The sequence below is a fragment of the Hemiscyllium ocellatum genome, chromosome 43 (assembly GCF_020745735.1).
Source record: "Hemiscyllium ocellatum isolate sHemOce1 chromosome 43, sHemOce1.pat.X.cur, whole genome shotgun sequence".
Classification (NCBI taxonomy): Eukaryota; Metazoa; Chordata; class Chondrichthyes; order Orectolobiformes; family Hemiscylliidae; genus Hemiscyllium; species Hemiscyllium ocellatum.
In genome coordinates this window covers 34,861,053-34,877,472 of record NC_083443.1, presented here as the reverse complement: position 1 = coordinate 34,877,472, position 16,420 = coordinate 34,861,053, and the positions used below count along the sequence as shown (strand labels likewise).

Here is a 16,420-nt window from a genome sequence, read left to right as displayed (position 1 = left end):
CCATATTTCAACAAAGACCGTGTTACTCCCTCATCATTTTGTTATTCCCTTTACCCCCCAGATACTCTCCTTCACTCTCTATTGCTCCCCTTACTCTCTGTTACTCTCTCATGCTCTCTGTTACTCCCCCTCACTCTCTGTTACTCCCCCATGCTCTTTGTCACACTTGCCCCATTACCATTAGGAGTAATCTTCCCCAAAGTGTTCTAGCCTCCAAAGTTGAGGATTCAGTGAGATTCTGTCATTTTAACATTTCAAACACGAAAACTATTTTCTACTTCCTCCTTATCATGTCCATCTCTGAAATGAACGCATCAATTCTGTACTTTCTAATCAAACAGTATCACTACAGCAAGATAATCTAATTGAACACAATAGATCTATTTGGAGGCTGCTCATGTTTGAGATGATTGCATTCGTCCGTTTATATTACAGTAATTTTAAAACACAGCCATGCAGAATGACAGCTTGCTGTAGCCCAGTTAGAAAACCAAAGTGTTTCCCATGAGGGTATAATAATCACAAAACAATGTGGGCTTGATTTCTCCTGAAAGATACTTGTCATTCTCGACCTGCTACATGCGTGGCTCCATTAATGATACGTGATGCAAACATTCTACATTAAATTGATCAAATAATTATTCCTAAATTCTTTCTGTGTTTGCAGATAAAGACAGGAACTTATGCTTTCCTGTGGGACATGGCTGTGGTGGAATATACAGCACTGACTGATGATGACTGTTCTCTGACAGTGATTGGGAACAGTGTGAGCAGTAAAGGGTATGGGATCGCATTGCAACATGGAAGTCCATATAGAGACCTCTTCTCCCAGAGGTAAGGTATAACTCTGCAATCTTCTTGGTGTAACTTAGGCTTTTACTTTTCTTTGTCTTACAAGGAATAAGTGGAGTGAGTCTTTTCTGACAAAGAAAATGTGTGTCATCATTCTCTTGTGATCCACTGTGAATGAACTAAAAAAACCGTTACCTTGGGGGTGATTTCAGTTTTATCTGCTTGGCAGTTCAAACCACCTGGGTTCTTTCAAATCGATGATTGGAATTTACGGCACAGGTGAGGACTAGTCAGTCTATTCTGTTTATGTCCACTCTTTAAAAGAGCTGTCCAATTCATCCCAATCCCTTGTGCTTTCTCACAATCTTGAAAGTGTTCCCCTTTAAGAACTAGGAGCAAGCAGAGGCCATTCAGCCCCTCAAGCCTACCCCGCCATTTAATATGATCATGGCTGATCTCATCTCGGCCTCAACTCCACTTTCCTGCTCACTCCCTATAACCCTCCAACCTGTTACTAATTAAAAACCTGTCACTTTCCTCCTTCAGTTTACTCGGTACCGCAGTATCCATAATAGTCTGAGGCAGTGAATTCCACAGATTTGAGTATCTATCCAAAACCTTTTCTAAAGATTACAATCAAATCTGCTCCTACTACCCTCTCAGGCAGACAATAACAATGCACCTTTGTTGCCTTCCTCCTTCTGCCAATCACCTTGAAAGTGAACTCTCATCACCAGCCCCTCTAGCAGGAGAAGTACAGCCTCCTTATTTACTCTGTCAGAGCAGTCAACAACAATGAACACTGTCTCCTTGAGTGGTAACACTGACCCAGGAGCTGACTTATTGGGACTTTAACCTGCTCCATACAACCAGGTAGCATCAACGCTGAATGAACTCATGGGGAAATGACTGCAAGGTTAGCTCCAAGACTTGAGCAGGATGAGTCAGTGAGCTCCCATCAGTCCAAACCTCTTGAGCAAGACAGACTGGCACAGGACTGACCACACACCTGAGCTAAGGATTTCTTTCCTTTGTGCCTTTAGAGGGACAGGATTGGAAGAATTGTTCTTGCCTGAGTCAGACAGTTATAGAGCCATGCAGCATGGAAACAGATCCTTCGGTCCATCTCATCCATGCTGACTAAGTCTCCCAAAACTAAACAAGGAAAAGACCTTGGCTATTCAGCTTATATATGATCTTATAAATGTCTGTGAGGTCACCCCTCAGCCTCCTACGCTCTGGGAAAAAAAAAGAGTCAGAGTCTACTCTGCCTTTTCTTATAACTCAAACCCTCCAGTCCCAGTGATGTTCCGGTAAATCTCTCCCGGACTCTCTCCAATGATCCCACGAGCAACGTTCAACTCTCCCCTGTCTCAAGATTCCATCCCCTCCCCACCTCAATCCTGCAACCCCTCTCCCACTTCAATGTACCAAATCCGTGCCTACACACCCCTGACCCTACCACAAATTGTAAGGATGCCCAGGGTACCACAGCCAACAGTAACATTAGCCTGCTCTTAGTTGATGCTTTTCAGAGAATTTACCCTCCTGCTGCTGTCAAGATGAGATCACCAGGGGACATCATGTGAAATGTGACAATAACAGTACTCCCCATCACATAAACCATTAAAGTACGCCAGCAGAAACAGGCTATTCAGCCCACAGGACTGTGCAGGCCCTTATAGTCCAAAAGCTTCCTCTCACCATGTTTCCACAGTTTCCTCTCTCTCTCTCTCTCTCTCGGCTTTATTCAGCCTCCCATTAAAACTATCGAGATTATTCACCTCACCCAGCCTCTGTGTGAGGCACATTCCTCCACATCTCTGGGTAAACAGGTTTCTCCAGAACTCCCCTGTGCATTTATTTGTGACTACGTCATATGGAGGGCTGTATTCTGGGAGGTGTATACAAATGGAAACAAACACCCTCAGTTGTTCTATCATGCTCTTTCATCCTTTTGAAGATCTCGATCCCAGTTTCAAGAAAATTTGTCCAGTTTGATGAGTGTGTCCTGACTGACATCACAAACCTTGGGTAAAATAAAATTTGCATCTTGTTTGATCTCACCATCTTCTTGTCAGGTAGAAACCAGGACAGTGCACAGTCCTCCAAGTGTGGATGAGTTATTGGTGGAATTCTTGTACCTTATAGAACATAGAATATTACAGTGCAGTACAGGCCCTTCGGCCCTTGATGTTGCACAGACCTGTGAAGTTAATCTGAAGCCCATCTAACCTACACTGTTCCATTATTATCCATATGTTGTCCAATGCCCATTTAAATGCCATTAACATCGGCGAGTCTACTACTGTTGCAGGCAGGCCGTTCCACGCCCCTACTACTCTCTGATTGAAGAAATTTCCCCAATATCTGTCCTAAATCTATCACCCCTCAATTTTATGTCCCCTCGTGTTAGCCTTCACCATCTGCGGAAAAAGGCTCTCACTGTCCACCCTATCTAACCCTCTGATTATCTTACTCAAATCGATTAAGTCACCTCTCAACCTTCTTCTCTCCAACGAAAACAGACTCAGTTCCCTCAGCCTTTCCCTGTAAGACCTTCCCTCCATACCAGGCATCAAACTAGTAAATCTCCTCTGAACCCTTTCCAAATCTTCCATATCCTTCTTATATTGCAGTGACCAGAACTGCACAGAATACTCCAGGTATAGCCTTACCAGTGTTTTGTACGGCTGAAGCATGACCTCATAGCTCCGGAACTCAATCCCTGTACCAATAAACGCCAACACACCATATGCCTTCTTAACAAGCCTATCAACCAGGGTGGCAACTTTCAGGGATTTATGCTCCTGGACCCTGAGACCTTTCTGTTCATCTGCACTGCCAAGAATTTTACCATTAGCCCAGTACTCTGCATTCCCTGTTACTTCTTCCAAAGTGAACTACCTCACACTTTTCCACATTAGACTCCATTTACCACTTCTCCGCCCAGCTCTGCATCTTATCTATGTCCTTCTGTAACCCACAACATCCTTCAGCACTATCCACAACTCTTCTTACCTTGGTGTCATCCCCAAATTTTCTAACCCATCCTTCTATGCCCACATCCATATCATTTACAAAAATGACAAACAGCAGTGGCCCCAAAACAAATCCCTGTGGTACACCACTAGTAACCGAACTCCAGGATGAACATTTCCCACCCTAACTGAGCCTTCACACCTCATCCTTACAAAAGCCTTCTTCTTCCTCTTGACAAGAGCTTCATCTTCTTTAGTAAACCCTGGCTCTTTCTCTCGACCATTACCTCCCTGCCTGATAGGTATGTACTTATCAAGGACATGCAGTATCCGTTCCTTGAATAAGCTCCACATTTCAAGTGTGCCTATCCCCTGCAGTTTTCTTCCCCATCCTATACATCCTAAATCTTGCCTAATCGCATTATAATTGCCTTTCCCCCAGTTACACCACTTTCCCTGTGGTATATACCTATCCCTGCCCATTGCTATTGCAAACATAACTGAATTATGGTCACTATTGCCAAAGTGCTCACCTACCTCCAAATCTAACACCTGGCTGGGTTCATTACCCAGTACCAAATCCAATGTGGCCTCACCCCTTGTTGGCCTGTCTACATACTGTGTCAGCAAACCCTCCTGCACACAGTGAGCAAAAACTGACTCATCTAAACTACTTGAAGGCTTTTGTAAGGATGAGGTGTGAAGGCTCAGTTAGGGTGGGAAATGTTCATCCTGGAGTTCAGTTACTAGTGGTGTACCACAAGGATTTGTTTTGGGGCCACTGCTGTTTGTCATTTTTGTAAATGATATGGATGTGGGCATAGAAGGATGGGTTAGAAAATTTGGGGATGACACCAAGGTAAGAAGAGTTGTGGATAGTGCTGAAGGATGTTGTGGGTTACAGAAGGACATAGATAAGATGCAGAGCTGGGCGGAGAAGTGGGAAGTTAAAGTCCCCAATAACAATTACCCTGTTACTCGCTCTTATCAAGAATCATCTTTGCGGTTCTTTCCTCTACATCCCTGGAACAATTCAGAGGCTGACATAAAATTCCCAACACAGAGACCTATCCTTACCTGTTTCTAACCTCAGCCCAAACTACTTCAGTTGATGAGTCCTGAAACTTCATTTGTGCAGCTGTAATATGTCCTTGATTAACAACGCCACACTCCCACATCTTTTACATCTTCTCTGTTCTTACTGAAACATCTAAATCCCGGAATCTGCAATAACCATTCCAGTCCCTGCTCTATCCATGTCTCTGAAATGGCCACAACATCGAATTCCCAGGTACCAACCCATGCTGCAGGTTCACCCATCTTATTCTGGATGCTCCTGGCATTGAAGTATAAACATTTCAAACCAACACCCTGATTGCCGGTGCCCTCTCACGACCCTGTAAACCTATCCCTGACCTCACTACCCTCAACCTCCTGTACACTGGAACTACAATTCAGGTTCCCATCCCCCTACTGCATTAGTGAATTTCCCCCCAGGATATTGGTGCCCCCTCTGGTTCAGGTGAAGACCATCCTGTTTGTAGAGGTCCCACCTCCCCCAGAAAGCGCTCCAATTATCCAAGAATCCAAAACCCTCCCTCCTGCACTATCTCTGTAGCCACATGTTCAGTTCCACTCTCTCCCTATTCCTTGCCTCGCTAGCACGTGGCACGGGTAACAAACCAGAGATAACAACTCTGTTTGTTCTAGCTCTAAGCTTCCACCCTAGCTCCCTGAATTGCTGCCTTACATTCCCATCCCTTTTCCTACCTACATCATTGGTGTCAATGTGGACCACGACTTGGGCTGCTCCCCCTCCCCCTTAAGGATCTCGAAAACACAATCGGAGACATCACAAACCCTGGCACCTGGGAGGCAACACACCAATTGTGAGTCTCTCTCATCCCCACAGACTCTCCTATCTGTCCCCCAGTGACTACTCTCTGCTCCTCATCCCCCTTCCCTTCTGAACAGCAGGGACAGACTCTGCGCCAGAGACCTGTGCCCCACTCCTTACCCTGGTAAGTCATCCCCACCAACAATATCCAGAACAGTATACTTGTTGAGGGGACCCATCACAGGGGATCCCTGCACTGCCTGCGGGTTCCCTTTCCTACCCCTGACGGTAGCCCATCTACCTTTTTCACATGGCTGTGGAGTAACTACCTCCCTGTAACTCCTCTCAATAACCCCCTCTGCCTCCTGAATGATCTGAAGTTCATCCAGCTCCAGCTCCAGTTCCCTAACACTGTTCTTGAGGAGCTGGAGTTGGGTGCACTTCACACAGATGAAGTCAGCAGGGCACTAGAGGTGACCCTTACCTCCCACATACTGCAGGAGGAACATCCAACTGCCCTAACCTCCATTCCCACTATTCTAAATCCCCAAATAAACCGGTGAAACAATGAAACACAAAAGAAAACACTTCACACCTTTCCACCCAGAGAACGTTTGAGTGCAAATGTGTTTGAAATAAATGTCAGCTTGGATTGTATGCAAGTGAAAGATGCATATTTCTTCATGAACCAAGGTGAATAAATCATCCATTTAAACCTTGTCAGTCCCTTATTCTACAAGCTTCATTGTCCTGTCTTCTCACAACGTGAATCTGTGAACATTCCCACTGCATTGTTAATAAAATAGCTTCACAAAAAGTTGAGGAAAGTATCAATGTGTCACCAGGGTGCTGGTCACCATGAGATGGGCAGAACATAGAGGCACTGGAAAGGGAGAAGATGCAATGCTAATGGCCAATGCCAGGAATGGGTGGCGTAACACATCAGGAAGGAACTAGTAGCAGGGTCTCTCCTCCCTCCAGAAAGGAGACTTAGCAGAGGAGTTTAAAAGGTGACTTATTTCACTGCAGTGGATACAGAAATAATGTTTGCAGTGGTGGAGAAGGAGCGGAACTAGAGGTCCACAGTCGAAGAAAGTCACCATGAAATCCATCAGGGATTCAGGGCTAATCGTCTTTAACCCAGAAATTGGAGAGAGTGTGGAATTCATTCCTGTAGAGAGTGATTACTGTCAATTTCAGAAGAAAGTAGACAGATGTCCAAGGGAGAGAGGAGTACAGGGTCACTCTGGTGGATTTAGATGAACAAAGATGAGAGAGGTACGGGAACCAACACTAAGCTGGTTGGGCAGTGACTTGCTCAGAGCGTCCCATCTCTCACTTCAGTAGCATTGTCTGATGTTTGTCAGAAATGATGCTGGTATGGAAATATCCTGACAGTGTTCACCCCCTTTCACCCAAGGGTTTTAATGAGGATGAACCTTGGAAAGTTTGAGGTGTGGGCTTCATTTCTTGTTGGAACAACCATTGGGATGGAAAAAAATTAACATTTGCAAGAAGTTGCTCGTGTGGGAATATTGTTTCAGGCAACGAATTACAGAGACAGCAAACTGTTCCCATTTGGAGGAGGCCATTTAACCCATTGTGCCTACATCAGATCTTCACATGAGCATCATCCCCTTGCGCCAATCTCCTGCCATTCCTTTTACATTATTTTCATCCAAACAACTATCCAGTGCGTGCTTGAATGAACTAAAGAAAGTTATTTGGTGATTCGAAGGGTAATATTTGCATAGATTGTTCAATCAGGATAACAAGGTGTCACATGTAAAGGGCTCCAAAACGTTCCTAAATACATTTCTGTTGAGGATGAGGCTTGTTTCTCAGAGTGTTGTAAAATGTTTTTGTTGGGGGGTTGCAGCGGGATTCCCCCGGTTTCTATCACCAATCTTCCAATGCTTTCAGAATCCTCGAAATGCAAGATAGCGGCGACCTGGATGTTTTCAAGCAGAAGTGGTGGCCAAAGATGGGGCGGTGTAACCTGAAGGGTCATGCTAACAGCCAGGCGGATGGTCGAGCATTGAAGCTCCAGAGCTTCGCCGGGGTTTTCTGTATCCTAGCTGCAGGTCTGCTCCTCGCCTGTTTGGTGGCAGCTCTGGAGATCTGGTGGAACAGTAACCAATGCCAGCAAGAATCACCCAAGGAGGTAAAACAGTGGGTAAGGGGGGGGGGGGGGTCCCTGGGGCTTGGAGCTAACAGCTGGGTACTTGTGGTCCAAGGGATTCTCAGTGAACAGCCCATCATGGGGGTCCCAGACTCAGCTCCAAGATTCATCTTTGATCCAAAGATTTTGTAGTTCAAGGCCAGGCAGAGGAGCTGAAGTTTAAATCACTCCCTCCTTCTCAGGAACAACCTATCGAGCGGGTGGAGAGCTCAGGGCTAGCCTCCTTGACAGTGCTTTGGGAACACAGGCCATATCCTGGGGAACAGAGCTGGGCTCCTACTTGCCCTGAATTTCCTGTGTTTGCAGCCAAGCACCTCCCCTAGTGCAAGTATGGTAACATTCAACCAATCAGGTAAGGGGAAGAACACATTCACTTCCCTCCCCTCCTCGTACCTCCTCCCCCTCCACTCCCTTCCAATCTCCTACCCCTCCACACCCTTCCCATTAATCCCCCTTCTCCTCCCCCTCCACTCCCTTCCAATCCCCTACCTCTCCACACCATTCCCATTAATCCCCCTTCTCCCCCTCCCCTCCCTGTAATCCCCCACCCCTCTACACCATTCCCATTCATCCCCCTTCTCCTCCCTCTCCTCTCCCTTTCAATCCCCACCCCTCCACACCTCCATTCTTCTCTTCCCTCACCCTCCCTCTCCCTTCTGTTCCCTTCCTTTGCTCCATTCCTCTCCACCTTTTCTCTCTCCCCAGTGTTCCTGGCTCTCTGCTCACTTTCCTCTCCCTAAGTTGCCCTTTTCCTCTCATCTTCTTTCCCCTTTCTCCATCCCTCCTTCAACCTCTTTTCCTTTTCCCTCCCTCCCTCTCCTTTCCCCTGCCATTTCCCCCTCCCTCCCTTCCAGCCTGCTTACCCCTCCCCACCCTGGTATTGCAGTATGCCTACACAAGCAGAGACCAGAGGGTCCTCACAATATAGAGCCTTGAAACAGTTGACAGGAAGTGAGGGCTGGGTTTGGCTCTATACTGGGACCACAATCTTTTACAATTCACGCCAGTGACTGAGGTGACGGGAGTAAAGGCTAAGCAATTAATTCAGGCTTAAACTCACAGATGACATCAAAATCTTAACAGAAAATATGTTGCAAAGAAGACTAAGGATATTATCAATGGATATAGATAGCTTGAGTGAGTTTGCCGGAGTATAACGTGTAGAAATGTAAAATTGTTCCCTTTGGCAGGAAGAATAAGAAAAAGCAGTATGTTATTTAGTTGGAGAAGTATTTCAGGATTCTGAGGTAGAGAGAGATTTCTGTGTCTTGTACATGAATTATGAAATGTCAGTGTGCAGGTACAGCAAGTAATTTCAAAGGCTAATGAAATGCTATTCCTTATTCTGAATGGAATTACACATAAAGATAAGCACATTATACCTCAGTTATATCAGGCATTAGTGAACACAGTGTGCCTTTTCAGTCTCCTTATTTAAAGAACGACAGAGTCATGGAGTCCTACAGCAAGGAAACACACCCCCTCAGTCCAACCACTCCATGCCGACCATCATCCCAAACTAAGCTAATCCCACCTTCCTGCGCTTGGCCCATATCCCTCCAAACATTTCCTGTTTAGGACCTTATCCAAATGTCTTCAAAACATTGTATCAGTACCTGCATCCACCACTTTCTCTGGATGCTCATTCCATACACAAACCACTCTCTTTGTAAAAAACGTTCCCCACATGTCCTTTTAAATCTTTCTCCTCCCTCCTTAAAATATATATCCCCTGGTTTTGAACTCCTCCACTGCAGAGAAAAGCCCCTTATCAATGCCCCTCACGAGTATATAAATCTCTACAGGGTCACCTCTCAACCACCTATGCTCCAGTGAAAATATTCCCAGTCTTTCCAGGCTATTTTATATCTCAAATCCTCCATTCCCAGCAAAATCCTGGTAAATCTTTTCTGAATCCTGTCCAGTTTAAAAATATCCTTCCTATAGCAGCATGCGCAGAACAGCACACAGTATTCCAGAAGAGGTCTCACCAATGTCCTGTCCAACATTAACATGATGTCACAACTTGAACCCCACCCCTCCAATCGCAACAAGGAAAGAACACCCCCAGTCCCTCACCTTCCACCCAACTAATCTCCGGATACAGTGCATTATCCTCCACATTTCTGTGACCTACAGTCATACCCCACCACCAGAGCTATACTGCCCTCTCGACCCCTATCAGCATTCTGCAGAGACCATTCCCTCCACGGCTCCCTCTATATGAGGTCCATGCTCCCCACCAACCCACCCTCCACTCCTGGCAACTTCTCCTTGACATCACAGGAAGTGCAAAACCTGCTCCCACACCGTTCTCTTTTCCAAAGGATCCTTCCACATCCAGCAGAGCTTTTTTTAAGATTACATACAGTGTGGAAACAGGCCCTTCAGCCCAACAAGTCCACACTGACCCGCCGCAGCGCAACCCACCCAGACTCATTACCCTACATTTACTTCTTCACTACGGGCAATTTAGCATGGCCAATTCACCTGACCTGCACGTTTTTGGACTGTGGGAGGAAACCGGAGCACCCGGAGGAAATCCACGCAGACACGGGGAGAATGTGCAAACTCCACACAGTCAGTCGCCTGAGGCGGGAATTGAACCCGGGTCTCTGACGCTGTGAGGCAGCAGTGCTAACCACCGTGCCGCCCATCGTGCAGCTTTTCCTACACATCCAAACACCTCATCAACTGCATCTGTTGCTCTCAATGTGGTTTCCTCTACATTGGGGAGACAAAACGGCAACTCACCGAAAATTTCAGGGAATATCTCTGGGACATGAAGCATACAACCTCACTGCCCTGTGGCTGACATCTTCAACCCCCCCTCCCACTCCGTCAAGAACATGCAATTCCTAGGCCTCTACCGCCAAATCCTAACCATCTTCCACCTTGGGACCCTTCAACTACATGGGGAATCCACATTGACTTCACCAGTTTCCTCATCTCCCCTCCCCCCTACCTCATCCCAGATCCAACCCTCCAACTTGGTACCGCCCTCTTGAACTGTCCTATCTGTCCATCTTCCATCCCACCTGTACACTCCACCCTCCCCTACAACCTATAACCATCACCCCCCACCTCCATCTACCTATCGCATTCCCACCTACTTCCCTCCAGCCCCACCCCCAATTTCCTATTTATCCCTCAGCCACTTCCCCCACACCCCCACAAATGTCGATTCTCCTGCTCCTCAGATGCTGCCTGACCTGCTGTGCTTTTCCAGCACCACACTTTTTGACTTCTTAACCACCCTCTCTACCTTGGACACAAATTTCAAAGGAATTATGTACCTGAACCTCTAGGTCCTTCTGTTCAACACCACTCATTAATTGTACAGGTCCTGTCATTGCTTGTTCTACCAAGTGTAAATGTACTGGAGGCAGTTCAGAAGAGGTTTACTGGATTGATCCCTGGAATGGGGAGTTGTCTCACGAGGAAAGGTTGGACAGACTGGGCCTGTATCCACTAGAATGTGATTGCAGTGTATCAGATCCTGAATGATTGTGACAAGGTGAACGTGGGAATGATGTTTCCTCTTGTGGGTCAGTCCGGAACTTGGGGGCAGTGTTTAAAATGACCTCTGGCCTTTCAGGACTGAGATGAGGAAATTATTTTTCTCTCGGACGGTTGTGTGAGTTTGGGGGCAGCGGAGGTGGGATCATAAATATTTTGAAGACAGAGGTGAATAGAATCTTGTTAGACGGGGAATTGAGGGTCATCAGGGTTTGATGGGAATGTGGAATTCGGAACGCCAGCAGATCAGCTACAAATAGGGGAGCAGCTGAATGGCCTCCCGCTGCTTCAAATTAGTATCAATGTGTTTGCAAACACAGACAGGGAACAGCTGGATTTCGAAGGACAGGAATAAGGATGAGAAAGGGTGGAACAAGCTTAATTTCTCACTCTGAGGGGAAGGATGACGACAAACCATATTAGAATGGGATTAAAGTTGAATTACTGCACTAATGTTAGCAATTTGGGTGAATTCTTAATTTAGTGCTCTACATGATGACAATTCTTGTGTGATTCAAATTTCAAGTAGATAATTATTCTGAATATAATATTTCAAAAATTTTTCTCAGAGAAGTACTTGATACAGTGACCCAGGAGCTGGAGTTTCTAGGAAGATGATCTCTCAGTAATTTACAGGATTACACTGCTCCAACCTCATCCTCCCTCTTCACCCCGTCTTCCTCCTGTAGCCCCTCTCCTCCCCCTCCCCCTCCCCCTCTCTTGTCTTACCCTCCCTCTCTTCTCCATTTACTCAACTTTCCACCATCTCTCTCCATCTTTCCCTTCCTCCCTCCCTCCTCCATCCATTCACCTTTCCACCATCGCTCTCTCGACCTCTCCCTCCCTCCCTCCCTCTCTCCTCCATCCACCTTCTCCTCTCTACTCTTTCCCTCTCAGCCTCTCCCTCATTTGCTCCCTCTCACAATGACTAAGAACATTGAGCCCATGAAGGGCCTGGCGCAGTCGACATGTAACCGAGTCTAGGATTTACCCGGCTATTCCCACAAATGTGGGGAGCTGCTGGAGGTAATTGTTGTCCTTGTTGCTCAGCAGCGCAGCCATGTCTGTGTTCAACCCAGCCAGCTCTCAGAGTGAACACAACCTCTGACACTCCCGTCCTTATCTGTCAGCCAGCGCTCCCTGATTAGACCAGATTAACAGCCCCAATCAAGGTACTCATTTTCTCAGAGGTCCACCTGGCTGACCTCATTACAATCACTACATTTCCCTTGCTCCTTCCCTCTCCCTCCCTCCCACGCTCCCGCTTTCCTTCCCTCTCTCCCTCACTCCTCCTTTCCTCTCTTGCTCCCTCTCTCCCTATCCTGTCTTCAGTCTAATGGAATGTCTCTTATGCAGGACAAGGAGGTGAATCTGGAGCAGGTTCACCGTCGGATGAACAGTTTGATGGATGATGACATGGCCCATAAACAGATCTCTGCAGCGTCAATTGAAATCTCGGCCTTGGATATTGGCAGCATGCAGACCAGCCAAAGCTTGGAGCCAGCACGGGATTACCAAAACACCCAGATCTCAGTCAGCACTTTTTTACCAGAACAAACTCATGCGACAAGTAGGAAGCTTTCCTCTTTGGCCAGCACCAACCTGTCTCTGCCTCTCAGCAGCTCTGCCACACTGCCCTCAATACAGTGCAAACATCGATCACCAAACGGAGGACTCTTCCGTCAAAGCCCACTGAAAACCCCCATCCCCATGTCGTTCCAGGCAGCTCCGAGTCCTGGAGTGCTCCCCGAATCCATGGAGCCATCCCATGGAACCTCCATTTAATTTCAAACGCCGCATGGCAACATTTTTAATATAAAAAATTTACAAAAAAAAAGTCTAGCATTTTCATGTAAATACTTGTAAATAACTCAAGAATGAAGTGGGGTAAAGTGTATTTTGAATATTCACAATTTTTGAAGTCAGTAGATGATGTAATGATTGGCTTTGTAAATTCTGTTCTATACAAATAAAAAGCAAATCACTTGTGATCATTATTGGATGTCTGTGCCCGCACATTTATTCGTTTGAAAAAAGTGCCTTTTAGAATTCATTAAATTGTTTTCTGATTTAACGTGTTTTGATTGCGGCTGCAATCAGTTTGGTTCTTTCCTGAAAGCAATTTAAAACCAGTTCCATTTGTCTAACCGCTCCGTACGGGACAATACCAGGAATCTGTGCTCTTTCTCCAGGTGCCAATTGACCATTGGAACTGGGAAAACTATACAATTCCCCTTTCACAAAAATAAAGACTTCAGGTTACCCAGGATCCAAGCAGAACAACTCAATTGCCCCAAATATTGGGAATCCCCTCGGAGGAGTCTGGGCAGGTTTGCAGCTAGCTCCTGGAAACTTGGGGGTTCCCTGTCCCCCAGGGCTAAGGCCTTACAGTTCCAATCTCTAATTGTCCACCGACACAGAGGGACATCTCCCAGGGGACCACCAGAAAGGCCAGCCACTCAGGGTATGCCGGAAGCTGAGGTCAGCACCACAAGGAGCTCCCGAGGTGATTTGGCTTAAAGTTTCCTGATTCCCCCAGTCTTAGTCAGGAGCTGAATCACATGAGGCTGAGTGAGGTGACGATCGAGATCAGTGAGGACACTGCTCAGACATCAAAAGACTGTTTCACTTTTGAGCAGCTGGGTTGACTCAACCCTTGGTCCCCCTCCAACCCCAACTGCCCTGTCTCCAGTATTCCAATTAAAAATCACACAACACCAGGTTATTATCCAACAGGTTTAATTAGAAGCACTAGCTTTTGGAGCGCTGCTCCTTCATCAGGTGATTGTGGAGCGCACATTGTAAGACACAGTAAGTCCTGTATCCCAGTCAGCTGACCCCCGGGAAATCCAATGGGATCCATCGAGCTTCCAAATTATCCAAATGTTCAGATTCCACTCGTGGACGTCACAGGGGGGCAGACCCCAACCATAGCTTTGTCCCGGATGGAGCTGAGTAACAGATACCAATGCAATCTCCACATTGGGGGGGGAGAGCAGAGGATCACAGGCACCCCAGGGTGAAGCAGAAAGGCTGAAGGCAGGGGGAGTGATCTCCAAACTGTGCTGTCGCTAAGTGGTGATGGTACTCTGACTCCATAAAGTCTTACGATAGTGCGTGAAACATAGCTTAGGAATTGCAAACGTATACCAGCTTCCTCCACGGCTAACTCCTAGGCTAATGTGTCAGAACACGTGCTCTTGGTTAATCAATTTGATCAGTCAGTGAGGAAGACAGGAGCACAGAATGACAGGCAGCATCAAAGGAGCAGGAGAATCGACGTTTCAGGCATAAGCCCTTCTTCAGATTCTCCTGCTCCTTTGATGCTGCCTGATCTGCTGCGCTTTTCCAGCAACACATTTTTCAGCTCTGATCTTCAGCATCTGCAGTCCTCACTTTCTCCTAGCACAAAATGACAGGTGACTTCAACATCAGTAGCACCACAACTGAGCAAACTGGTCAAGTCCTAAAGGACAACTCTGTGAGACTGGGTCAGCAGCAGGCTGTGAGGAAACCAACAAGAAGGAAATTCTTACTTGACCTCACCCTGCCTGTTGGAAATGTATCTGTCCATGACAGTATCAGTGAGTGACCACCACACAGTCCTTGTGGAGACAAAATCCCACTTACACATTGAGAATATCCTCCACTGTGTTTCACACATCACCAAGCACAATGAGACAGACTTCAAATAGATCTAGCAACTCAGGGCTGGGTATCCACGAGGTGTTATGGGCCATCAACAGCAGCAGAACTGTACTCCAGCACAATCTGTAATCTCATGGCCCAGCATATCCCCCACTCAACCATTACCATCAAGCCAGGGGACCATCCCTGGTTCAATGAGGAGGGAAGAAGGGCATTATCTACACAAGACATAGAACATGGAACAGTACAGCACAGGTCTGGGCCCTTCAGCCCACAATGTTGTGCTGAACATGAAGCCAAATCAAACTAATCCCTTCTGCCTGCCCTTGGTCCATATCCCTCCATAACACAAGGTGAGGTAGCAACCTGGTGAAGCTACAGCCCATGGCCACACAGAACGATAGGATCTGTATCTGCCTGATCCTATCTCAATCATCTCCCTGAACCTTTCACAGGCAATCAACGGATTTCATATCAGCGACGAGGTGAGTGTGGCAGTTAGTTTTTGAACAGTGCGATATAAAGGTAGCATAGAATGTGCATCTACTAATGGTGGTGAATAATGGAGAGTGAAACAAGTTAATGGGAAAAGACGCTGTTCGTAGAATAGTGCCAAGGGATCCAGTACATCATCTGGATTAGGAAGATGAGGTCTGGTTAAAGATTTTATCTGAAGGGCAGTCCCTATGACAATGTAGCACTCTGTGAGTATTACATTCCGATATCAATCTCACCCATTGTGGGAGAGGTTGTTGGGCAAGAATGAGAAGCTTATCACTGTGCCTTTGTGATCGACATCTCTGATGTTCATACACTCGCTGTGGTCATTGGTTATTTACACATTGAGTCATGGTAAATAGGTGAACAGCAGAGACCATTGCAAATGGAACTTACAACGGGTAAGAAAAAGAGAATTTCTTTCATTATCCTAACCACAAGGCAAGTTGTGTGGACAGCTAATGGAGCTGAATTATTGTATTAGACAATCAGAAAAGCAGGAGGAGAGAGTCACCAATTTAATAAGGATTTAGAAGCTGAAATATTTAAAGGCTGATTCAGCACAGGCCACTCTTCAGCCCGTTGAAGTTGTTCTGCCATTCACTGAGAACATCAGGGATCTGAGAGTCCTCCACTGCACTGTCCTGCCTTTTGCCCATTACCTTTGTTCCCTGACTGATTAAAACATCTGTTTATCTCAACCTTGAGTATGCTCAATGACACAGCCTCTACAACCCCCGGTGGTAAAGAATTTCACAGATTCTCCACCCTCTGAGAGACACAGCTCCTCCTTATCTTGGTCATTAACGACTGATCCCTTATTCTAAGATTATATTGCCTGGTTCTTCATTCTTTTCAACTCCAATGTGTACAATCACAACTTGATCAATCTCTCTTCAAAGGAAATTCCTTGGGATCAGCCTAAGTGAGTCTCCTCTGGGCTGTCTCCAATTCCTGTTTATC

General features: G+C 46.4%; 1 protein-coding gene across 1 annotated transcript in view; it reads left to right on the top strand.

Moving 5' to 3' along the window:
- Positions 1 to 13,096, top strand: part of LOC132834997 (glutamate receptor ionotropic, delta-1-like) — an 831,861-nt gene extending 818,765 nt beyond the window's left edge. The window contains exons 14-16 of the mRNA XM_060854217.1: positions 668 to 834; positions 7,534 to 7,774; positions 12,668 to 13,096. Coding sequence (XP_060710200.1) covers positions 668 to 834; positions 7,534 to 7,774; positions 12,668 to 13,096 — 837 coding nt within the window. The remainder of the gene's footprint in view (positions 1 to 667; positions 835 to 7,533; positions 7,775 to 12,667) is intronic.
- Positions 13,097 to 16,420: the final 3,324 nt, after the last annotated feature.